Source organism: Aquila chrysaetos, chromosome 19, assembly GCF_900496995.4.
Source record: "Aquila chrysaetos chrysaetos chromosome 19, bAquChr1.4, whole genome shotgun sequence".
NCBI classification, from domain to species: domain Eukaryota; kingdom Metazoa; phylum Chordata; class Aves; order Accipitriformes; family Accipitridae; genus Aquila; species Aquila chrysaetos.
In genome coordinates this window covers 2,118,076-2,143,753 of record NC_044022.1, presented here as the reverse complement: position 1 = coordinate 2,143,753, position 25,678 = coordinate 2,118,076, and the positions used below count along the sequence as shown (strand labels likewise).

General features: G+C 41.7%; 2 protein-coding genes across 18 annotated transcripts in view; one reads left to right on the top strand and one right to left on the bottom strand.

Annotated features, from left to right (window-relative positions):
• NBEA (neurobeachin) overlaps positions 1-25,678 on the top strand; it is a 514,437-nt gene that overhangs the window by 353,661 nt on the left and 135,098 nt on the right. For 15 of the 17 annotated variants that reach the window (XM_030042222.1, XM_030042221.1, XM_030042209.1 and 12 more), the window contains one exon: positions 1,109-1,245. In XM_030042222.1, coding sequence (XP_029898082.1) covers positions 1,109-1,245 — 137 coding nt within the window. Of the gene's footprint in view, positions 1-710; positions 833-1,108; positions 1,246-10,423; positions 10,521-25,678 lie in introns of those variants that run through there. The other 2 variants (XM_030042219.1, XM_030042220.1) reach the window with 2 other exon arrangements.
• Positions 3,798-6,229, bottom strand: MAB21L1 (mab-21 like 1). The gene is made up of 2 exons (XM_030042224.2): positions 6,193-6,229; positions 3,798-5,217 (listed from the first exon to the last, which is right to left on the bottom strand). The coding sequence occupies exon 2, from the start codon at positions 5,090-5,092 to the stop codon at positions 4,013-4,015; it is 1,080 nt and encodes a 359-aa protein (XP_029898084.1). The 5' UTR covers positions 5,093-5,217; positions 6,193-6,229; the 3' UTR covers positions 3,798-4,012.

Sequence of the window (25,678 nt, the reverse complement as noted above, 5' to 3'; positions counted from 1 at the left end):
TGAACCGCGTTAAACCCGACCCAAACCCCCCCCCCGCCCCCGGTCAGCCTTCACCGAGGCGATCAGTAGGCCAGTGACGGGGCGTTGCGCCCGGTTTCTCAGTACTGAGGCTTTTATTATTCGTGTGGCAGATGCGTGTTCGTGCGTGCGTACATGTGTGTTTACGTGTGTGTATACAAATTACCCTACAGGCTTTAGAGGTTCGATCCAGAAGAGTGTTTTATATTTAATCTTTTAATTTGGGCAAGCGAGCTTCCTAAACACTGACACTGCCAGCTTTAGCAGAAGATTGCATTCGTACTGAGGATAGGGTGGTGAAAAAGCGATCCCCTGTCGTCTGTGGCATTAAAGCAGAAGTTTTTTTCCCCCAAATTAAACCCTAACACTTTGTGCTGAGAAAGCTGCCTTTTATAATAGGTTTTCCCTGTCCCATCTTTTCAGTGCCCGTGCAAGCATCTCGTTAAGAAATGCATTTGAGGGAAATATTGTGACAGTAATTTTAGAAGTATTAAGTGACAGCAAGTTGAAATAAAAATGATCTTGCTGTAAACATATTTAACGATCCTAGCCTTTGTGTGCCTGTGGTATCGAAGCAGGTTAAAAAAAAAAACCCAAACAACCCCAAAACCCCAATCTTTCGCCAAACTTCGGGAGTTGAGGTCTGGAGCCAGAGCTAAAAGTGATGTCCCCGGGTTTCCCAGGGTCGGTGCCCGGCCGCCGGGACCCTTCGCTTCCAGGTCGAAGCTGCGTGTAACGAGTCGCCGCTATCGCACATAAACGGCGATAGTGTTAACGAGGAGCAGAAGGGCATGAAAAGAGAGGGGACCTGCTTGTAAGAGGCAGCTATTTTTCACTCTAACCCCCTCCCAGTTTCGCTGCTGGCTGATTTTATCGGGCAGCCCCGGAGCCCAGCGGCTCGCTTCTGTCCCGACTCCGGAGTTCAAAGCGCTGCCCGCGGGCAGGAGGGGGAATAAACCCGCCGGTTCTCGGAGCGGAGCTGCCGGGGGGGCTCAGCCGGGCTCTGGCTCGGCGGAGGGAAGGGGAAGGGCCACCGGGGATGGGCCGGCCGGGCTCCTCCAACCTGACGCCGCTGCCCTTTGCCTTGCAGGCCCGGTGGTCCTCAGCACGCCGGCACAGCTCATCGCCCCCGTGGTGGTGGCCAAGGGGACGCTCTCCATCACCACCACGGAAATCTACTTCGAGGTGGATGAGGATGACCCGGCCTTCAAGAAGATCGACCCCAAGGTGAGTGCGGCGGGCGGTCCCCGGTCCCGGGTCCCCGGTCCCCGGTGCCGGTACACGTGTGCCGGGGCCGCCCCCTCCCTCCAAACTCGGCTCCCGTCTGCCGCCTCTCGCTGCGTTTTATTAAAGAAAAAAAAAAAAAAAAGGCAAAAAAAAAAAAAAAAGCGCGCAATGTATTAATGGTGTTAAATCCTCTATTACGGCGGCGGGCGCGTTTTCCAACAGCCTTTCGCTCGGTGCCTTTGTATGAACGTGGTCAGATTTAGGAGTTAAGCCAATTGCTCTGAAATCCCTGGAGGGAGCGGCAGTCCCAGCCCGCAGCCTTCCCGAGACGCCGCGGAGGGTTTTACCCCTTCCGAGGATATCGGAGAATCCCGTTATTTCGAGAACGTTAGTTTCCATGCAAGAAAATACGGCGCATTTGAGTAAACGCTGTTGAAATGCAAGTTACTGCTTATCTTCTGGGGGAAAGAAAAAAAAAAAAAAAAAAAGAAAGGGAAAATAGGCATGTACCCAAGACTTGATTCCTGGGAAAGCTCTGGCTTTTTTTTCTCTGAACTCATTTACTACTACCAATTCCCCAGCGCCGCCCCCGGCCCCCCTTTTCCCTTCCCCCCCCCCGCAAACCTCCAGCCCAGCCGCAGCAGAGCAGGGGTGCGTGACTTGAGCAGACCCTTTGGGCGGCTTTCCTCCCCGCGGGAAGGGAGCGGGGGGCGGCCACGGGGGGAGGAGGGGGCACACGGAAGGGACGTGTGTTACGGGGCGCTCATGTCGCCTGCATCGGTTTGGGGTGGGTTTTTTGTTAGTCTTATCGCTGTTGCTTTATTTCTTTGTTCTTGCGCTGGGAAACGTTGGAAGAGAGAAAATAGGGGAGGTGCTTTTACAAAGACCTTGGGGGGGGGGGGTCGGGAGAAATATCATAAATAATTTCCAAGAAAATGCCAGCGATCTCGTCCTAATACGTTCGTAATACGGTGGTTTCTCTTTGACGAATAATTTCTCAAACTCGAAACTTTCTTCGCAGCGCTGGGGGGAAAAAAAAAAAAAGGATTCTGTCAGAATGGCTGGGTATAACGGTTTCGTTACAGTGCACCCACTGGAAGCAGTTGCTGGTGGGTGTTACACAGGCGATCGGCCTCTTTCAGCACTTGTTGACTGTTAGGGTACTAAACAAAATCCGCGTTGTTACTTCGCGTTTTGCTTTTAAAGCCGCTTTAAAGAAACGCATGCTGAGAAGGACCAGGCGTTGCAGTACGGACAGGGAATTTTGGCTGGCTTGCAGTTTTGTAGGCAGGCACATGTTATTCCCTCTGACTGCCCTGGGAGCGCAGGGGCTCGATTTCTGGGAGTGCAACTGGCAATCTTACCGCTTTCATAACGGATTTGTAGGTCAGGAGTAATATTGTTGTTCACTTTATTGGTGCCGGCTTGAACCTTTCACCTATAAATTTTATTTTCTTCTTTATTACTACTTGCGCCAAAATGCTGGGTTTATCAGGCTCGCTGCTTGCTCGGTACACCGACTGCTCCAGGGATGTGTTGTGTTTCCTCAGCTTTGTTCAAAACCGAGCAGAAACACATCAGCGCCGTACAGGAAACCTTTCGAAAATAGATTTCTTTTCTGACGGCTGAAAAAGTGTTACTGCCTTAATAACCACATCGGTGTCTGACAGTTGCCGATGGTCGTCTGGAGCTAAATTGTAATGTGTTTGTACCGCCAATATTTCCCTGCTCTACAAAACTATTCAAAACTCAAAACGAGGCGGCTGCCCTGAAGTTTTCTGCTTTACAGGATTTAAGCAACTATCCACAGAAAGGCAAAATGCACAAAACCACAGCTGCCTCTGTTTGTTCGAGTGGAAAACTTGATCCGATATTGAAACGCTTACCCATATGCATTTTACTTCATTTATTAGCTTGTAATTAAATAAATCAGCAACAGAAATTAAAATCTAAATCACAAAAGGTAATTATCCAGTGTATTTCAAGTGCATTTTCAAATATATAATTCCAATATTCAAGCGTTATTATATAAGCAGAATCCAAATTTCTTTTGAATATATTTAAATAACATTTCAAGTATATTTATGGAATGTTAGAAATAGAACAAGCAATATATATGAAACGAAAAATGTAAACTTGTTAAGTTCAGACACTTCAGAAGACAATTAACAAAAGTACCGTGATAAAATCTACCTTTTTAAATGGTATCTTCTCTTTAGCAGAAAATGTCCTTGAAGTATCCAAAATGGCAATTTAACTTCCGTTCACCAACGCACAAAACACCAACATCCACAATTTCAAAGACAATGTGTGATCACAATATTTGATACAAATTAAAAGGTACATTAGGGTTTGTTCAGGTGGCATATCCAAATAGCTTTTACTCACAGAGGGTTTACAGAAAAAATACCGGGTTTTGTTATAATCCGTTGGTACCGTTTCTAGGCAGAATGGTCACAATCGTGTCAAATTACGGCCAATTTTCCTTTCCAGGTAACACACTTTCTTTCTTTCTTTCTTTTTTTTTTTTCCTCCTTTTTTTTTTTTTTTCCCCCACGGGGAACTGCAAAACTGTGACGAGGATAAAAGGAACGATACTTGCTGTTCTTATTTGCTGTTCTTTGTGAAGAGCCTAAGCTATATTCCTTTTTAAAAGAGAACCTTATTTGCATTGCCAAGTGGAAAGATTTGACTTTTCGAACGGGCAGCTTAAACTTCGCGGGGAAATGAGCAGATCTATCGGTCAGGCCGGTGTCACGGCGACCCTCTAAAGTTTCTCCAAACTTTTCGGGTTGGTAAGTATCTCCCTAGCCAGTCGCCACGTTTGTTTGGCCGCGTTTTCCAGGGCCGAGTGGGGTTTGCCCTGAAAGAGGTCTAAGTTGGGCAAGAAGTAGTGCGGGCACCTCCTGCACTGGAGGCAGGAGATGAGCTGCAGTAAAATCCCGTTGAGCCGGTCCCCCAGGCACGACTCGTCCCAGTCCGATTCGCGGGGATGCTTTTCGCATTCGTAGGAAACCAGAGTCTTCATGTGATAATTGTTCAGGGGCTGGCCCGGCAGCTCCAGGTGACGGTCCCGTAAGGTTTTGAGGATGGAGAGGCATTTCTTCCTGCAGCCGCCCATCTGCAGTCTGTTCTCGGCTTCGGCGAACTGCAGCACCCAGGCATCGCTCTCGGCCGAGCTCTGCTTGCCGGCCAGCGAGTGGCACTCCTTGGAGAGGAGGTTGAAGCCTTCTGCCTTGACCTCCGCCACCCGGTTGGGTCCCGGCCAGGGGATGTGGGGAAGCGGCCAGTGGGCAGCGCTCCGCGGCCAGATGCCCGTGCACTTGAACGCCGGGGTGATCTGCACCACGTACCTGTCCCGGATCCGCAGCTTCACCTCGCTGGTGTCCGCCACCATCTTTACCACGTCTCTGTAACTGCACTTATCCACGGCTTGGGCCACCAGGGTCTGGAACCTGGAGCGGATTTTGCGAGCGGAGAGGTAGCCGGACGCCGTGATGAACTCCACCCAGAGGGACATGCTCCGCTTGCGCCCGTCGCTCAGCTTTAACACCGCGCAGCCCGGCAAGGAGCCGTCGTCCACGAAGTTGAAAACCCCCATTTGGTTCAGGTAGAGCACGACTTCGAACTCCGTGGGGGAGATGACTTCCAGCCCCTCGTAGCGATTGTCCATCTCGTTCAGGGAGCTGATGAAGCGAGGCTCCTGCACCTCCACCTCCTTCAGCACGTCCGACACCACTTTGCAGACTTCCCGGATCGTTTTGGCGATGGCGGCTTTCCTGGCTTGGCATTTCTCGTTGTAGTATTTATTCAGATGGTACACCAGCTTGGCCTGGGCCGCGATCATGTTGGGGCAGAGATCCGGATTGTACACCGGAGTCTCGCAATAGGCTGTGGGATCCAATGCGGCTGCTAAGGCTGGAGCCAACTTCAGAGGAGAAACGGGCTGCCGCACTCTGAAATGGAACAAATGTTTTTTCAAAATGCGCCGGGGCTGCTGCTCCTCAGATGCTCTCTTCCTGCTTTTTTAGATCAGCCGTCTTGAAGTGTGTGTGGCGGGGGGGGGGGGGGGGGGGGGGAGGCGGGGGGGGGGGGCGGGCGGGGGACCGGAGGGGGCGATATTTTTCCTCCCCCTTTTTTTAAAGGGTCCGTGAGTGAGAGGAAAGCATCGAGGGCTGCACCTTCCCCAGCAGCAAGAAAAACAAAAGTTGCACTGAGACACAGCGAGGCTTCCAGTAGTCAAAATAATAAAACCTCTTCGTATTTATTTATGTTTTCCCGTAGTAATCACTCTGTGTGTGTGTGTGTGCGCGGGGTGGTTAATCAGATGGTGGAAAAAAGTGCCGTGTGTGTGTGTGTGTGTGTGTGTGTATGTCAGAAGAAGCTGGCTGTTGGTTTGTATAAGAGCCCAGATGCACTCGTGTGGAAATTATAAAGGCAGGGCCAGGCAGGCGGGCGGCCAATCGCCACTGGGCTCGTCACTGCAGCCTCTTTCAGCTCCAACCCGGCTAATTAATCCCTCTCCGGGAGATAGATATGTATACACAGACACACACACACACACGCACACGCAGGCACATATAGAAAGGTAGAAGGTTACTGGCAGAAAAACCCGCCCCGGTCATCCGTTCGCTCAGAAATCAAGAGAAAGCGCTCTCCTTTGGGTGTAACTTGAAGGGTATTGCCGTTTCGAAAGGACTTGGCAAAACCGTGCCGCTCCGCACCGAATCCCTGCGTGCCTCTCCCCACGGCCGAGACGCGAATGCAGGTGTATTCATGGGCGTCCAGCAAGTAGGGAGCGACAGACCGGGCTCGCTCCGGCAGGAGCAGAGGCGTAAATTCATTAACTCCCACTCGGCGGCACCTCCCGCCGTCCTTTCCTCCTGATAGTTGCCTCTAACTGCAAGCCAGAAGTTGGCGGGTTTGGGTTTTTCGGTTTTTTTTTGTTGTTGTTGTTTTGGTTTTTTGGGTTGGTTTTTTTTTTTTTTTTTCCTCTCGTGAACCGGCCAGTGAACGAGGCAGCAGATTCACGGCAAATGTAGCGGCCTTTGGAATAAAATATTACGCAAAAGTCCACGATTCGTGTTGTTTTAAAAGATCTTCTGACAGGCTCTAATCCATTTTGAGGTTTAATGCGTTTCGGCGTTGTCTCTGCCTTGCTTTTTGTGTTTGTACCTTGTGAAGGGAGAATCAATCGCTAAACGCATGTCAGGTCTTTTTCGCGTTCCCTCCAGAAATCAAGTAGCAGATATGAACGGTAAATCTCATCTGCCAATTCTTACCTTCGTTTTTATATTCCGTATAGCGCTCCAAGATGTTGTGAAGAGTGCATGTTCCTCTGCTTTTTCAGACGCACAAGAAGTATCTAGTCATTTCAAACCCGGGCGATTTATCGTATAGCGAGAGCCCCGCTAGCAAGCTGCCTTTAGTGAATGTGCACACGGGGAGGGATGCTAGCGACTGCAAACGTGCCGGCACTCTACTAATCTGACAGTTAGGGGTTTCGTGTGCGTGTGATGTGTAATTAGCAAATCTTTCCTTCGGTATTTAAGTGTTAGTAATCGGGACCTTTATTTGCAAATAAGCTGGAGTGGCAAACTCTTCTGCTTTGCAGTATTTACTGAGCTTCACTTCGAGAGAACCCTTTTTTTTTTTTTTTAAAGAAAAAAATAAACCAGCGAAGCTTTTAATCGCTTGGAATCTCTAAGCTACTGCCCGCTTACTAATTCTTAAAGTAACTGTCACAGGCATATCCACCGCGAAGGAGAAGTCACACCGCAAAGAACATTCCACGACATTTATTCAACGTCTTAATGCGACCAACTTTATTGCGCGCAGCGAAGAATTTCTGCCTTCGGGCTTGGCTCGCTCGGTCTGGCGTTTACACGGGTGCTCCCGGTGCCGCTTCCTAGGAGGAAGCTGCTGCGGGAATCCCGTTCTGCCCACCCGTGAAGCAGGGCCGGGGCGGCCCGGGGGTGCCTCGCTGAAAAACCTGCCGGTGACGGACAGGTCGTCCCCGAGAAGCTTTTCCTCTTCCCGGCGGAGGAGCGGCCGCTTTCTGGCTCTTTCGGCCCAAAGACGAGCGAGTTTCCTCCTTGCCTCTTCTCCCTCCTTCGCGTCCTTGCCCGGCCCGGGACACGCGTGGGTTTGCCCCCGCCCGAGGCTGCCGCCTCCTTCCCTCCCTCCATCCCTCCCTCCATCCCTCCCCGGGGAACCTGCCGCGGGGGCCGGGGCCGGCCCTCTCCCCCCCTTTCCGCGGGCCGATGCCGGGGGGGGGAGCGGGGGGGGGGGGTCCTGCCTTCAGCCGCGGAGCGGGGCACGGCCGTGCGGAGGGGGGAAAAGCGGCGAAGTTGGGTCCAACTCCGGCGGGCGGGACCCGGGGACTGCCCGGGGCGGGGGAAGGCTCACGGCGGTCCCGGTCCTGGTCCTGGTCCTGGTCCTGGTCCCGGTCCCGGCCCCCGGCCCCCGGTCCCCGGTCCCGGTCCCGGTCCCCGGTCCCCCCTCTCCTCCCCTCGGCGGCGGCGGAGCCGGGCGTTAGCGGCGGGGATGGTCCGGAGGCGAGTTCGGTTATTTTTTGCCCCGTGGGTTTCAGCTCAGTAAATCCGGTTGCAGAAGGCAAAAGGTCGTAGCTTTCAGGTGCCGGTACTCTTTATCTTCCTAACGTGGCAGACGTAATTTAAATAAAAATCGCGCCTTGTATCCTAAATCGGAGCTTTCGAGTGCGTGATGCTGAGTTTCACCTGGGATATCGAGTAGTGCAGGTTATGCGTCTTTATTGTATCTCGGTGGCTATGGGAAGTATTAGCCTTAGCTTTGGCTGGGTGACGTTTAGCACTAAAGGTTGCTATTAACTCCGCTACATCATTTCATTTCACACCTACGCAGCAAACATTTGATAGTTCGAAGATTTGTGGGTTTAGGCACCGCTGACACCAGTCAACCGCTGAAATGTGACTGCTAAGGTGACCCGATCGTTTAACGTGACAAGAAGTCGGTGGTTTGGTTTGGCTTCTGAAAATTATTGTCAATCTGACTATATGTGATATAAAACATGAATATTTTTGAAGCTTCTGACCACTTACTGCAGTTAGTTTTTCTCTGTGGTTATTAATGTGTCCTTCATAAATTATAAAAGGAAGGAACACCTTTTCATCACTGAGTTTTATTTGTATACGTATTGAGTTGTTCTGGAAAATTGAGATTAAAATCACCTCATTAAAATGATGATTGATCATTTGTCATGATAATGGTACCATATGATATTGGTGACTTTTACCGAATTACTGTTTTCTAGATATTTTCCCCCTAATTAGGGGGTACTACAGCAGCATTTGTTGAACTCCCCTTGTTATTTCAAATCTTTCAAACTACAGTGCCTTGTCACGTAGCGCTCCTGTTAGCCAAAAAGCCAAATGGTGTTGAAAATCTTTGACTGCAGGTACCCGCCCATGCCCCCAAAATGTAATTTGGAAAAAAAAAAAACAAAAACCAAAAACAAAACCCAACAAAAAAAAAGAAAGTTGCCATATAGAAATTTCACCATTATTTCCTTTCCATATGGTGAAAAGTGTGAGTTAAAATGCACATGCAGATGCATATACACAAAAAGTGCTTGCATTGATATCACTTTATAGTTCTTATTATATAGTGATAGTTCTTTCATACACAACTGCTCATGAATTTTAAAGTTTTATTTTTTAATATCTGCCTATTGCGCTAGGGAGCTAGGAAAAAAAAATGAAGCTGAGTTGATTAAATTATTTATCCCTACTGCTGAAGTGAGTTTGAAGGCTCATTGAATGTATCTGATTTCTTGGCTTCTCTTTCTCCCCTTCCCCCTCAATTCATCCTGGTTATTTCATCCATATCATCCTGCCAGCAACAATAAATTTACTTTTTTTCAAGTAGGAAAACTAAAGACAGATATTTGTGCCGCGTTTGCTTTAAGTGTCAGATTATATAAAAATAGGCAGCATCATTTTTTTGGTGATAGAAGTTGATGGTACCTGCAATTTTCTGTATTATTATTTGTAGTTTACGTTTTGACTACACTTTCAAATTTAGGAACAAATGAAAAGTTAAGTTTAAATGTAAGTTGCTATAGTGTTTACAAAAGTTCAATTTTAATGGCATTGTACCTTTCATTACTTAGATTTTTTTTGAATATAAGTTTCTGTATCATTAGGTATGCAAACATTTTTCTTCCATTATCCACAGCTTTCTGCAAATGTTTTTTTACTTTTTTTGAAAAAATGTGATATAGGTCCTTTTTGCAGTGCACAGTTAGCATGCATTAGTGCTACACTTAACGTGTATATGTATTCTCCTCCCATTAAAAATAAAAAAAAAAATGTGGAAAGAGTTTGCATTAGTGTTGGGCTTCGTCATCCTAGGTCTTATGGATGAACTGTTAATGCTTTAAATTCCTCTAATCTGCAATCTGTTAAGGGGAAAAAACAGTAATTGATTTGTTTTCTTTAAAATGTTACATCTCAAAAGTAAACATGGAGCTTGCACAACTGTAATTTTAGCTACAACTGCAGAAACATTCAAGCAGGGAAAAAATGCATTGAATTATTCATTTGGTTCACTTCTCCATCAGCTTCTCCAAAGCCAGACATTCCTTAAAGTACAACGTTTTATTTAAGCAGTCCAACACTGGTTTTTTTTTTTTTTTAAAGATCTCCTGCTTGGAGAATGCTCTTTTCTGCTGAACTGCGAGAGGAGTGTGGAATCAGCGGGGATTAGCGCCTTTTAATCTACTACATCTGTAGTGGGTCATCCAACACTGCAGAACTCTCATTACTCTCTCATGCTGTATATGATTAAATGACTGAAAATATTCAATGTTGACCTTGAAAATAAAGCTGTATGTGTTGGATGAGCAGCTTCCGCAGACTTCATGTCTAAACTAACCTTTCCCCTTGGTAACTTCGAGCCCTGGAATACGTTGTCTGAGAGACAACTAGAGCATTAGAAAATGTAAGTAAGTTGAAACTGAAGCATGGGAGCGTTTGAAATGCATCATTATATAAACTATGGCATCACTCAGCTTGTTCGTGCTATGTTTTAGGAATAACCCAACATCTTATTAGCCCAGTCGAAACGGGAGGGTGGTATGTCTTGACCATGCTTGGTTTTGTGACTGGTGTTTTTCTGTAAGCTGGTTTCATACCAACTAAGCAAACTAAACTACATCATCTTGTAGGAAGCTGCTAGAGCTGTTGAAATCAGCAGAAATCATGTTGCTTAACATCTTTGAACACTAGCCTATGTAAAGCTATAAGTAAGCACCGTCTTTTCATATACAGGTTGTCACGTTAGGTGTTTATTGCTCATTTTCATGCTGCCAATACTTCGGGCATGTTAAGTCCCTCTAACTCAAAAAGAATCTTGTCCTCTCCCCTTACTGTAGCCTGAGTATGGTAAATTACCTGTGTAACTCACTTTATCTTGATTTAGCTATAAAAAGACATGCCTAACATATTTCAATGCAGACTTCTATTTTTTAATGTAGTGTATAGCTCTCCGATATTTTCTTTCCAAATAATGGCGAAGGGAGGAGTTGAGTGAGTTGATCGTGAGTGATTAATACGTTTCATTGAACCTTATGAAGGCCCTGATCCTGCCAATGCACACATGGTTACCGAAACATTCAGCTGGTTCTGGTGAGGTCATGGGCTTCTTTAGGCTCACAGTTAAGTGCATGGGCAGTTATTTGCAGGATCAGGGCCAAAGCGGGATAACACTTGGAGATTAACGTTTGAATAGGATGAAATACAGTGTGCCTTTAAAATGGCTAATGCATCAAATACATGCGTTGGTGAGGAAGTATATTTTTGGCCCAAATACCTTCTCTTCTGTCAGGCAGAACTTCCCTATTAATTTCATTGTGTTTTAGCGATAGCATTGAATTAGCTTCTTGAGAAAGGGCAGTGCTGTTTTGTCCATATTTCGACAAGATGCTCCCACAAAAATGCTTTCCCTAATCTGCTCTAAAGCCTTTAGGAGGAGGGCGAGGTTGGTTATTCAGAGAAATGAGTGGAAGATTGTGCTTTCAAAATCGCTATTAAAACTGTGTTTTTCTTGTACTTTTGCATATTTGGGACTGTTTCTGTAACTCCCAAAAGGTACAGAATCTTTTAACAGCCTTAAATATAAGCAACCTACTTGCTAAAAGTAACTAACTTACTCATTGTTCCTAAGAATATCCTAGCTATAACTGTAATACAAACTTGTCAACCAACTTATTATTTAAGGAAGAAGGGGAGAGATCTGTTCAGGAAAAACTTGATACTTAGTTCTTTTGGGCTCTAAAACGTATTGATTTGCCCACCACCGCTCTGAACTTTTTTTCTTAGCTGGTGGAACATTGTCATTGTAGAGCGCAATATTTTATCTAGGGGGGAATTGAATCTCTTATTAAGAGCAACAAATCGCTCTAGTTCTCCTCTTACTTGGGTTTGAAAATTTAACCTAGATCACCTACTGTCCTTCCTACTTTTCCCTACCATTTTTTCAGCCCAGCTCAAGGACAGAATATACAGAACCGGATCCTTTGTGGCATAGTGCCGGTGTCACTGAAATGAGAAAGATTACAGAAATAATATGTGGTCTTGTAATTTCATAAATCTTCAGTACAATTGTTGAAAGAGAAATACTAGCTGCTTGTGGAAATATCTGTTTATCTTACAGGAATATTACTATGGATTTTTCTTAATAGTAGAAATAGATTTTGCCTTTCGGGCATGTTATCATTTGTAATACATTAGTGCCATTGAAAAGAAGAAAAAAAATTACAGAGTATCTGTTAGGGTAGTGACAATGTTTTCTCTTAAGTCTCCTTAGTTTTAGATGAGGCAAAGGAGATATCTCTATTAGTTCACATTTCTGAATCTTCTTTATTTACAGTTTCTGTTGATACCGAATAAGTATTTTGTAAAATTGAAGGAAAATTCCAGGAAAAAAAATTGATTTTTAATTTTTTTTCCCCCACACTGGTTTTAATGTGGTGGATTTTCTTACGTTGTGTGTCATACTCAAAATACATGTCAAAAATGGATTGCGAGTATATTCTTTACTACTTTTTATTTGGTCATTACGGTGGTAATTTCAAAGTTATGCAGTGTGTACAGGCCTACTAAGAGAGAGGTTACTGTGATCAACATGATTCTGTCTTATTTTCAGTAAATGTTTTGCCATCTCTATTTCTTGCTTTCTTCTGCAAATTATTTCCAGGAATGAACTGGCTAATTTTGGCTTCAATTATTTAAAATAACCGTATCAAAAGGAACACTTAACAAGTGCAGCACTCCTACTAGCCCTCTGAAGCACAGAAGAGTATATGGCATGTGGTAGGTTGTGCTGTAATGCGTGCAATTTTCAGCTACACTTCAAGAGATTGCTTCTTTAAGTAGGTAAAAAATGACAGCAAGTATGTTGGACAACAGTTTTCTCATTATATTCTGTGAGTACATTCATTATGTATTATTAGTCCTTAATTGTAAAGATAAAATAATATAACCATTTATCTTGGCAAGCCCATTATTTATAATCTGTACCTTACAAAATTGTGTGGATCTTGTGGATGGTTCCTTCTGCACGTACTGTTCAGATTTTTGACATAGGACATGAGAAAAAAACTTTTCAGGTTAAATTTATAACTCACCTAATCCACTGTTGGTGGGCAAACTGCGTATCTTGATAGGGTAAGAGAAGTCCTCTCTCCCTCACCCCCCCAAAATTCAGTTCTTCATTTGTTTTGTTCACCACGCTGCATTAACATGGTTTTCCCTTGTGTGCATCTGCCAGTGTACAATTTAGCCACGGGCATCTGTAGACCTTGTGGTGATCAGTATTGCAGGCAAAAGCCATATGTGTTTAAATAAAAAAAAAATCTCTTTATTTCATTTGCTGTTTTAACTGGATGGATAACTTTTGTGCCTCAAGACAGAGGAAGAGAAAATACAGAAATAATTAATTGCCTCTATTCTTGAGGCAGTTTCATTTTCCCTCTCCAATATGGAATGCTTGTCAGCTTCCCTGATAAATGACTGCATGTATTTGCATAGATTTTACATTAACACAAAAATTAGTTTTATTTGTGAAAAACTAGTTTACATAATAATGCAAAATCTAGCATTATAGATTATGTTTCCGAATTTGAGAGACTGGAGAAATGAGGGTTTTTTTCTTCTTCTTCTTTTTTTTTTTTTAAATTGTTTGTTTGTTTGTTTGTAATGTCAAGGCATATTAGTTTTTAGCTTTGTATTTTGTTTCTGTAAAACTAACCAAATCAGGGTCTTTTAATGTGTATAAACCATTTTTTTCAGACTTTCATAGATTTAATAATTGATGGTAGTGTGAAAATGACTTCTTTCATAGACTTTTACAGATTCCATTTATTAAATAGACCCTTAAATACATTTGCAAAATCTCATGGAACAGTTTTGAAAAAAAAAAAAAAAAAACCAAACTCGTGGCAAACTTAACCGTTAAATACACTGTAAGAATACACTTTAAGTTTCTAATGCTGCTGTTAAAATAGTGCTCCATCAGGTATTCTTTGCAAGCATTAATGTACCGCATTAGCTTGTATGCCAGTGTAGGACTATTTTTTTTTCCTCTATCTAATAACCTGTCTCTTTTAAGTAATTAGGCATTCCTAGTTTGAAGTGACAGTACTATACCTCTAGTTAAAAACTGTGTTTTATTCACCATTTGTCATGTCCATAAATAAAATTTACAAATCAATCAGTCTGAAATATCTTTGAAGGAAAATATACTGCCCTAATTTTGAGCCAATTGTCGTTATTTTCAAGTGACATGAATTGGATGTTTGCTCCTATAATAAACCTGGTGTCTTGTTGTCTAAAGGCAACTGCTAATTGTGTATCAGCCCATTCTCCATGCTGAAGAAAAATACAGATGCATTCACTGCTGCTGTTTCATGCTGTATAACAAAAAGAAAATATCGCTCCTTATGAAGCATGCTATACTTGATGGCAACTTAAGGTAAAAGAGTGCCTTTGCCACTTCTTGAATCTGGGACACCCTAGGTGCCAGCTGTCACTGCTCAGCTAATGATGACAAATGCCCCTCTCTATGCAGATTGCAGAGCTTGCAGGCTGCTATGAAAGGCAGCCAGATTACCTTTCTTCAGATAGTAACTTAACCTTTTAAACTCAAGTGTCAGAATGAAATTATTAGCTGGGATAGTTTCAATATCTGTTTCTTTAAAAAAAGAAAAAAAAAAAAGAAAAGAAAAGAAGAAGGCAGTGACTTCAAATAATACCATAGCAGCTCGTATTCACAAATTGTTCACGCTTCTCTGATGTTTTAAAAATAGGAAATTGCTGCCACTGTGCCTGTGAGCACTCTATGGAGTTTGCTGGCGCTGAATGCATGAATACTGAAGCTGACCTCTCGGTTGCACTACACGGAAATGGGGCCAAGCGGGCCAAATTCTGCCCTTGCTTACGTCCACCCAGCGTTACTGATGCACAGACAGATCACAGGTTAACCGGTGCTATTTATAATAGACCTTAATTGATCTTACATATTGCGGACATACTTGGCTCTCTCTGTGACAGTTCATGTTACTGCTCTAAGTCTATGAACCTCAGTTAGAGTCCACTGTATCAAAATAACTGGGTGTTTATTTCGTGGGTATGAGCGGTTTCACAGAACTCGGCGCCATGTGGTTAATGTTAAGTTACTAATTGAAATATATTCTTCAGTCAGAGTTTTCGAGTTACTTTCTGGGTTTTCTTGGAAGTAGCTAACAGATGTGAGGATATTACATAGTTCCTTAACAGCACATCAGAAGCGTAACGCAGTATGAGCACTGTATATGCCACCTAAATGCGTAGGTGCTTTTTGAGTGTGTACACATACGTGTGTCTGTTATTTTTAAGCGGGTCTAGTTGTTTGTGTTTGTACACTTGAATACAGAAGTAAATAGACACATGGCCATTCATATCAATATGCGTACACATGTCTACGCATGTAACAGCCAAACAATATATATTTCCATGTTCACATTGAAATAGTGACATATATGAGCATATTTAACTTGCACATTGTATTTGCCATTAAATCAGTCCGTGCAGTGAACTGTATATGAATATCAGTTTCCCTCTGAGTAAAGCGTAGTTTTATTACATTAAACAAGTACCTCCAATATTTTCACATGATCAAATCAGCGGGCAATAATAGAAAACTACAGAAAAGATGTGAAAAGGCATTTAATGAGAACACCAGGATCACTATGGTATATGGATGCAAAGAAGCAGATGATAAGAATAGGAGGAAAAAAATGTGCATTTGGTATGAGATTGGAATGTCCCAGACAGAAGATAGTTATTGTGATTGGCAGAAAGTGCAGGAGGCAGAAAAAAATGAGCGAGTTTACAGAGCAAAGTTGAAATCAGATCAATGTTGCAATAATTGTAGCGTGGTTGGTTCTGTAGTAATCATTAAAGGAAAGGTAATCTGATCCATGAACATAATGTTAATTAATACTCTTTTCTCCAGGAAAGAATAGATCTGACTGCTGATATGTGCATTCTCAAAGAGCTTCAGTCAGTACTTACCTCTTTTGGTAATATGCTGTATGAAAGGGAGGTGCTGGTTAATATTATATTAGAAATGTTTCCTTTTAAAGTTTAGGGAAGAATGTTTGGTTTTGCCTGTGCATAAGTACATTAAATTTTAACAACTGGTTTGTTTTGTTTTGCTTTGTTTTTTTCTTTAAGTCATTATGTTCAAAGTATTTAAAACTATAAACGTTTCATTATTTTGAGCAAGTGTAGCACAATCTGGGAAATATAAAAGACAAAGATCTAGTGTTTCATACTCAGCTTTCTCAGCTTGTTGGTTGAATAGGCATCAAATGAAGTCCAATGCCTATACAAAAGAAATGTTCCTTGTTTGGATTTGCCCCATCTGTGTCATCTGGTGGCTTATGCAATAGGAGGTGTTATCACATGAATCCAAATGCACAAGCCAGTTGTTTTATGGACTCTTTCTGTGCTTGGAGGAGTTTATAAGTTGCCCACTCTATTGTGTGTCACTCCCAGATGACACGTGTGCATTCTGCTGAGCATATTTTGGGGGTAATTATAACTAATGAAGCCTGGTACACAGCTTGTTCGCAGAGTGATTTATTCTGCTCCTGTCTGATTCCTGAGAGTTCTGTAAAACGGTTATATTGTGCCTTCCACTTTGGACATGTATGGGAGCATGTGGTATTGGGTCCATCTGAGAAAATTTGCTATTCAGTGTACCACAGACTAATTACAAAGATATTGGCTGGGTACATCTGTTTAAAAATATAGGGGCGAACTGAAATTCTAAATGGGATCTCTAACTTTAGGGATATTGACTTTAGTATGGCTCTTGTTTAGTCGTTTACTCTTCCCAGACTTGCAGTAGCCCACTTAGATGTACTGCTGTTAAATGGCTCAGAGTTCCTCTGAACCCTGTACGTTAAGGTTAGGTTCCCTTTATACCTTTTAGCAAAGCACATTTTGTTACGCAGTTTGAGTTCTGATAACTGATGATACTTTGTGGAAAGACAGGTTTAAAAGTTGGGAGGGAAATACCTTGTAGCTTTGCAGGTTTCAGAAAGCAACAACAACAAAAATCATTACTGAAGCCTGGGTGTCAACCTTTATTTAACCTTAGATGTACCATTCTCACCCTAATTTGTCTTGGCCTGCCAGTCTCTCAGGCAAGTAGATCCACTGACATTAGTGGCACTCATCCTCTGTATGAGAAGTACTCATACATTTTTTTGCCAGGATGGTTTTATAAATCTTTTTTCCAAGGCGCTAACATACCTCTGAAGTCATGAAGTAATGGAGCGCACAGAAGCTGCAGGGTTTGTCACTTCATCTACCAGATTCACAGATATCCAAGCAGGCTGGATGTTTTTACAAGTATCTTGGCATCCATGTTCAGTAATAATAGTCTTCAATTATGTCTGTCTTCAGTTTTATCAGCTTCTCCCATCTTCACCTTCTAACTCTGTATCCAGATTAGAAAGACTTTTGCATCTTCTATTTTTCAGTGCTTAAACAAAATTTTCATTCCCAGAAAAAAAAGAGAGGTTAAAAGTTATAGCACTGCTCGTAGGAATGGGAGAAGAGAGATAAATACTTATTTTGGTACACATTTCATAAGTAGCATTTTGTAAGGTTGGAAAACAACTGCTTAGTTCACATCCTTCCTACCAGCTGCATGAGTAGAAAAGTAGCTTTACTGAGAATGAATTATTGTTTTCAGCTCTTTTTGTGAAAACAACCTGGGGTGTGCTCAATACAACATTAGCAGCATGGTGGGTGAGAAGATACCCCTAGTTCTCAGAAGTGAAGCGTATAAAATGACATTCCTCAGGTAAGCATGTTAAGCAAGAGGATGTGGTCACTGGCAGACCTGAAGTTTGTCTGTGGCCTAACCTGTCCCAGCAGTGAAGTTTATCAGATCAATAGCATTTTTCAAAACCAGTACTTTCACTGGGAAAGAAAAGGAAACAAAAGAAAATTTCAACCTCATTTTTATTTTCATAACCGTGAAGACAAAAGTGGACAAGTCTGTCAGTGACTTCATTCCTTCTCCTGAATTTGCGTGGAGCATGTTCTCCTAGTAAGAGTTTGCGGTGTTATATACCCAGGAATGATAACCATCAGAAGGTAAGAGTGTCGGAGAAAAGCTGTTTGTATAGAATGGGTGTGAATACACCTGTATGTAATGTGTGTGGAGAGACATGCAATTTGTAAAGTGACTGGTTTGCTGAGAACAGTTGAATCATAATGTAGCAGTTACGCTTAAGTTGTTTTAAATAAACAGAATTTGGTTTTGGACTGTGGCAGTGAGGATGTTTAGCTTTATGCTTTGTTCTGGATTTCCTCCGTATATAAAAGCGTGTTCTGAGGACAATTTTTACACGATGATTTATGGCGATATGAAATCTGACCTTGGTTTGGGTTCGCTGACAATACAATTGTGATAGGTTTTGACTTTTGGGGTAATGCACGTATTACCTGCTTACCATGCCAGATATTACAAGAGGTTTGCTAAATTGACAACACATACTTATCATTGAAATCCTTAGATAGGATACACCTCACAGATGAAAACCAGGATTTTGCATGTTTTGTAAGGCTTTTTGGTTTTTTGTTTGTTCTGTGTTAAAGGACCATGACAAACTACAATGACTGGTATATTAGAAAATGCCTAAAAATGAGCAGTTGTTTTCCTTGGAGAAAGACTGTCACGTTTACAGAACAGTTAGCTGGAATTATGTTTTTGTGCTATTAAAATATTGCCGTTGTCAGGTGTAGTTTTGTTTGCTGAGTAATCTACTCATGTTTAGTCAGAGTACATCTGTTCTATATAATTTTAAACATTTCATAAAATATTTAAGATTAATGGTCCAAATCAAGCACTAGCTAAAACCGTGACGCTACCATGTCATTCTTCTGCGCTGACCAAACTTTTGTTGCATGACCTCATGTCTCATTTTCGTCGGCCTCTGTGAGAGTTTGCATCAGAGCAGAATGTGGCCTTCCAAAAGCCGGGAATTGCAGCTATAGTTTCATCCTCTGTGCCGCTTTCCTTTCTTCTGTAAGCTGCATTCATTTTATTCATTTCCATTCCTTTGTTACTTTACATGAATTCTGTGACAGGAATGAGTATTTAAGTCACCTCGAACCTAGAAACTTATTTATGCTGTGCCCTGCTAGGGCTAGTGCTTATGATATGCTTATCAGTTATGGGTAGGTGAAAATCATTTTTCATATGGGTATCTAGAACATAATAGTAAAATAGTACTCATTAGTACCTACAACGATAACCATTTAGCAGAAATGAGAACCAAGAAGCTGAGTTGCTTTTGGGGCAGTAAATTCTTACTTGGTAAGCTCACCAGTGTTAGGAGCAGATTTTCCTTTCTGCTGGTAAGCCATGCCCTTCCATTTTCCCTGGTCGTCTCCCAGATTTCTGGGGCCAGGCTGCCTAGTTGGAGCGTCTGTTTTCTGGAAATTCTGAAAAAGCGTTGACGGAAGAGCGTTTGCCATATTCCATATGTGCCGATCAGTCACACAGTGGACATGTCGGACTGCTTGTAAAGCAAATGCTGGCACGTTTTGAGTTTAGTGAATGCATAAGGAATTTGAACTGCAACCTCATGCTGCCCCTGTGGTACTGTATGTGATGATCAGTTGTGCAGGCAAAATGATAGTGATTCAATTAACCCCCCAATTTTTATATCAATTTAATTACCTTTTTACAGCTTTGTGGAATAGGAGAAGTAAATCACAAACAAGAAGACAACCAAAAAATACGCTGTGCTTGGGTTAGAAAAAAGAGTGACTGGATGGGCTGAAGACCAGGGCAAAAAGATCCAAGAGAATGAATTTGAAACGGAAGACATTAAAACTTTTCAGGAAAAATTAATTTGAAAACTTGTAATAAAATTTTTTTCCTTGAAGGGAGGGGACTAAAAAAACCAATATAGAGAACCAAAGGGAGAAATCGGAGGACAAATTGTGAAGGAAGAAGTAGTTCTTTGCTGAAAGAAGTTTGAATTAAAGTGGAAATGTGCAGGGTTTTCTTCATATAAAGATAAATACCAGACTAAGCAGAAATCCCAACTTTAAGGAATCTCTACCTGTGCAGCTAAGCACGGTTGGCCCACGTGGTGACTCTGATGTTGTGAATCACGCTGGAAAGTGTCAACTTTCCCAGGCTTATTCTTGGCTGTGCTTTAACTGAGCCAGCCTCAATGTAGGTGCTGCTTTTGTGGGCAGGAGTCATTGCTTTTTGAAAACGAATAAGGTAATTCTCCAAGAGCTGCTTTCCAGAGCCCCAGACAGTGAAGACAGCAGCCTTTTCAGCATCCTTCACTGACCTAGAGGTTAACCTGTCCAGAGACTTATGAAATCTATACAGTAAGGGCAAGCTTTCTTAGGATGGGAAACAGGATATGTTTGAGGAGAGGGAGACAACAGAGAGATTCCGGAAGTTGAGAGGGAACACGTATAATGAAGTTCATGGCACATCCTTAAAAGTGTGGGTAATTATATTGACACCTTGGCTGGTATTTCTTTGCCTTCTAAATTAAGTCCTAACGAGTGGGACTGAATGAGACCTTTTTGGATGCACAAAGTGCTGAACTTGCTTGTATTGCGTGGTACTGTATGTTCTTAAATTAATGTTACTAAACATGGGCTTAGGAGGCCTTCATTCACAAGCCTACGTTATCTGTTATTGGTCTTGTTTAATATTTGTAGAGTGACACACATTTCCATGTTGCCTTAGAGAAATAAAAATTATGTGATTCCAGCCTTATTTTACAGTCTAATTTTGGCAAATGCAAGAAATGGTGGGGAAAATAAAAGATAGAAAGAAGAGATAGGGGAAAAGGTAAAAAGGTTGTAATAAATAATGCTTGCTACTATATTATGTAGGAAGCTTGTATGTCTGATTTTTTTTAAAGCCAGTATAAAATGGAATTTCTAGAAGGACAGTGATGTAGGGAAGAAGTTCTGCCTAGGGGTTAGGACTGGGAGAAGCAACAGTTGAAAGGCAAAGGTAGAAGGTGTGAGAATTAGATTTTCATTCGATGTGAGTTTGTTCAGGTTGGTTGAGGCTGCTGAGAATTCAGAGGTGTTTGAATGAGCTGCAGTGGCTAGTACGGGTGGGAATATTTCACTGTCCCTGCTCCCAGGTGGGTGAGTTGAAGACAAAATGGTAGGTGAGCTGCCTGTTGCTGTCTGCTAAGTAAGCTAACTGAGCCAAACACTAGTGTTGTCAAGGTTTCCCAGACATGCACAGTTCAGTGCATGAACACAAAACATTCAGCTGCAAAATTTACATGTGGATAGGAATGTAGGCTCGATTTCCCGCCTAAGAAAACCCAACAAAAAAATCTTGGCAATCCCGGGCAGGAGGATGATGACATTGGTGTAACATGATAATATGTTATTTTTTAGATGTGGCTGCAGTAATGCATCACGTCACCTTGTTGCAATATTGGGGCTGTAATGTTCTGGTTTTGCTCTTTTGATGTACCCAGCGCTAACATGGCTCTTCAGCTTTGAGAGGTGGGACGCTACATATCCACGTCTTCCTCTTGTGTATCTTCATGGACTCATTTGTAAAAAATTGCCATTTTATCCAAATAATACCATTCTAGTGTTGCGTTTCATTGATACACGGTGATACATCAGAAAGTTCACTCATATTTTGTTGAGTGTCGAGTGAAAGACTGATTCATCTTTTTAGTCATATAGGCTGCAAAAGTGTTCAGAGCACTTCATAACTGTTAGGGTGATATCCTGTCTAGAATACCTCTGTTAACGCAGAAGCACAGAACCAATTATTTATACTTCTGGATTGGTTAAAAAAAGTGTTCCTAAGTATGAATTTGTGCCTTTAATAGCAAAAAATATAACCTTTGAGTGGAAGGTCTAAATATCTAATTATAATAATCAGACATAAGTCCTTGCAAAGATTGAAGTATAAAATATCTGTATGAGCAGATGAAATTCTGGCATAAAAGCTGAGCGGTTTTATGGCTTTTGCGTGACCTTCATGGTAATAATATGTTGCATGTAGGAGGTGGTCAGTTTTGCACAACCACAATTTGTTTTGTTTGGGGTCTTCTGCTTAGCTGACTGGTAGTAAAAATATGCAAACTCTTTCTTCTTTTTTTTTTCTTTATGTGCACGAAGCAAATAAGTTGCAGTGGCCCTAATTCTTGTTATTAAACCTTGTTCATTTATTAATGTTAATCATTAGGTGGTTGTTAATCTGGCTAAAAAGACAGGCAAAGAAAAGAGTTTTGTGATAAGAAAGCAGCTTTGTCTCAAGTAAGGGACACTGGATGTATTGCTCCGCACAGTACACTTTACAGAAGCACATAGGATCTGTTTACCTGGTTGAAATTCAAATTGTTTTATTATGGTGTCAATTCTTTGGTTTTGGCAGCACTTCTAAAGTGTCTATACACAAAAGGACTACCACAGTGAATGAATGCTAGTGTTGACACCACCTAACAAGCAGGGATTATGTGTTTACAGAAGAAGTAATATGATAGGTCAAGTATAAGAGGCACTTCTCAAGAGCACTTCACCACATAATGAGTGACTGACTAGAAAGTGCGGAGCTGCCACTCTTTGGCTTCGTTTCGGTGTTGATGCCTGCCTCTCTCCTCCAAAGCCCTCTTGATCATGTTCAGCTGCTCTGTTCTCATGTGGTGAATAATAGTAGAGTAAAGCTGCTTTTCTGTCTCATTTTTCTTGCTAATTTACACATTCAAGCCATTTTTTGTTTGCTATCCTTATTTGCTATTCCCTTTTGTCAAGGCACTGTTCTCTTTTTTGCCTCAGGCCTAGGAACTAATTTGAGCTTCTATAATTACTTCATGTTTTACACCTGTCTGCATATCATGCACCCCTTGTCTCTGTACTTAAGCTGTATATTTCCTTGGAAGAAAAAAAAAAAAGGGCTAGTTTTCATATACAAGGAATCCCCAAGTTTCTCCTCTCAGTCTTCCTACAGGAGAAACACAATTAAACTGTTGAGATGTTCTCAGCAATGCAGCTGACCTTTTGGGTTCATGAAGGACAAATGAATGCTGTCTGTTCAGACAGTTTGTGTTAAGACATTGTTGAGCAAAGAGCCCTGAGCTTTGTTCCTCTTGAATGAAGCAATGGTTGTAGTCATTTTAAAATCATTAAGAGCCTGAATGCACGGTATCATTCTACAGTGTTTGCTCTACAGCTGCTCTTCTGCTTTAATAGCAGCTTATTAAATTTGGGTCAAGCGCACTCTGAAGAGTATCACAATGAAGAAACTGTTCAAAAAGTTACCTGTTTAAAAAAAAGGCAATTGATTAGATTTTTAACTTAAGTGACAGCTGCAATTCATTGCCTGTTCTTTGTGGTGTCCTGCAGCCAGAGTGGAAGCCTTTTGTAATTTGGTCTTCATTTTGTAAAAGCTTTCTTGAATAATCCAGGGTTGCTTTCCACTCTGAGACCGCCTCAATCCAATTAGGAGTTTAACAAGGGTCAAATTAAGGAGACTTTACACTTCATGTTTGCATCATTAGCCGTAAGACTGTTTTGTGTGTGCGCGACTGTGTGTCGAGGGAGGAGGGGAGGCTGCAAGATGGGGCAGACACAAAGCTGTCATCCACCATGTGGTGCATCCCGTCGCTGAATGGAGGCACAGCAGGCTAGGAACAACATTTCCAGTTGTCTTTTGGGGCTGTCGTCATGTGGATTTCAGCTGGTACATAGTTGTTTGGAGGTTACAGGTGCTAGCTAGAGCCGAGGAAGAAGAGCGTGCTCTGTGCCTAGTCGCTTCTCTCCTGGTAGCCTATTGTTATCGGACAAATTACTGGGAAGAGATGAAGTTAGAAATCTCTTGAGCATTCATTATTTTTGATGAGATGACAACTACCCCGGTTACTTGTTCTCACTACTCATGCTGTTTCCTGTTATTTTTTGAAAACATAATTTTTCTGCGTGTTAAGTGTATTGTACAGTGTGAACTTTCTTTATACAAGTAGTTTGTTAGCAGGCTTTCAATAGTCAGATGGGTGTGTGGAAGACTACAAGCATGCAGTCGTATTTCCTACAATAACAAGTAATCTTCTAAAAACGGCGCTGGTTTTAGTTACGCAATTTTTGACTACGACTACGTTTTCCTAATGAATTATTTATAGAAATTGTTGAAAATTAAAGAGAAAACCATAAGACCCTCCTTTCTGTGTAAGATTGTTCTTAATGACAAGAAAAATTCTCCTGCTAATCAGTGTTTAGATGTGTGGGATATTGCTGGAGAACTGTTGCAGCGTCTCTTTAGCAAATGCTTTGTGCTGCTACATACAAAGTAACGATTTATCTAAAAATAACACTTTCATTGTTCCTCCCCCCCTAAACCCATTAATAGGTACTTTAGTATCATGCGAGTTTTCATAGTTTAATCCCTTTTCAAAAGCTTTTCAGAATAAAAGCTCTAAATGGTCCTCAGTATTAATTTGATGTGACTTCTGTACAATATGGTTTGAAACTCTCAGAAGCACATTTTTACAGCTTACCCTTTTTCACTGGATCAGTGTGGGGAAAATACCAGCTAAATGTTTCATGGAGTCTCTGCTGTAAGCCTTTTTTGTTGCCTTGCAGATGCTATAGCTTTCGTGTGATTTTTATTTAGTACCATCATTATTAGATAATACTTAAGCCAGATCAAAAACTCTACATATTTTATTGTTCATTGAATTTAAATTTTAGGAAATGCCACTTAAAACATAATTTTAAAAAAAGTTTCGACCTGTCTCTTGAATCTCATTTGATGAGAATTTAGCTTCAACAGTAAACTGTGCATAATAAATGGTGATTGAATTTAATGTAGTCTGTAGTCAATCAGATCTTTGTTTAGACAGGAATAGCTGGCTTTAGGGCTTTGGACACCCATAAATAATTACATTTTTAAAATGCTAAGCTCTCAGTGAAATATTAATATGATGGAAGTAACTGGAAATAATTTAAAACTTGTTCTGTCAACTTCTTTATCAAAATGGGAATGTATTTTCTGTTTGGATCGCAGTATGCACAGTGACTGGTGAAATAAAAATCTTGACTATCCAATTCTTTTCATAATGTATGTCTCCTGTGGTGATTTTTTTCCCTCAAAAACACTGCCTAACTCTGGAACAAGAGAGTTACAGTAGTAACAAATGGTGTGGGGTGTATATTTTGTTCTGTTTTTTAACTTAGTTACCCCAATTTTAAGGCTTTTGCATGAATTAGTATCAGAAATGAATGAAGTGAATGTAAATTGTATGATGTAAGCCTGTTTGAAGATGTCCAGGCTGTTCTGAGCTCTAGATATTCAAGAGGATCAGAATAATATGAGATTCAGAATGTCACAGATTTTGGTTCTTTGTTACTCAGTTTCTTTAGTCCAAAGAGAACCCAGTCACTTGGCTATAGAAATATTTATTCCAGGTACTGTTTGCCATGCCCAGGTAAAATTGGGTATCAATAGATATTTTCATATTAAAGAAAGCTTCCATCACTGATTTGTAGTATGCGGTCTTCCTGACTGACCATTACGTGTGTATATATTCAACACATACCAGTTTGTTTATATTTTTTTTTAACCTGGCTACCTTCAGGAAGGTATTTCATTTTATAATTTCAGCAGCCTGGAGAGATGCCCTTTAACAAAAGTGTAACAAACTGAAATGAAGAATCGTAGTGGCTGTGAAATAACTCCCATAACATAAAATATATTTTATAGTCTGATATTTTGTGATTGATAGGCTGAAAAGTGCTTTATTATTTCTTCAAAATGAAATTAGTGAATGCCTTCATATGCTGAGTAAAAGTCCCCTTTGCCTTTCCGCTAGATCCTTTTA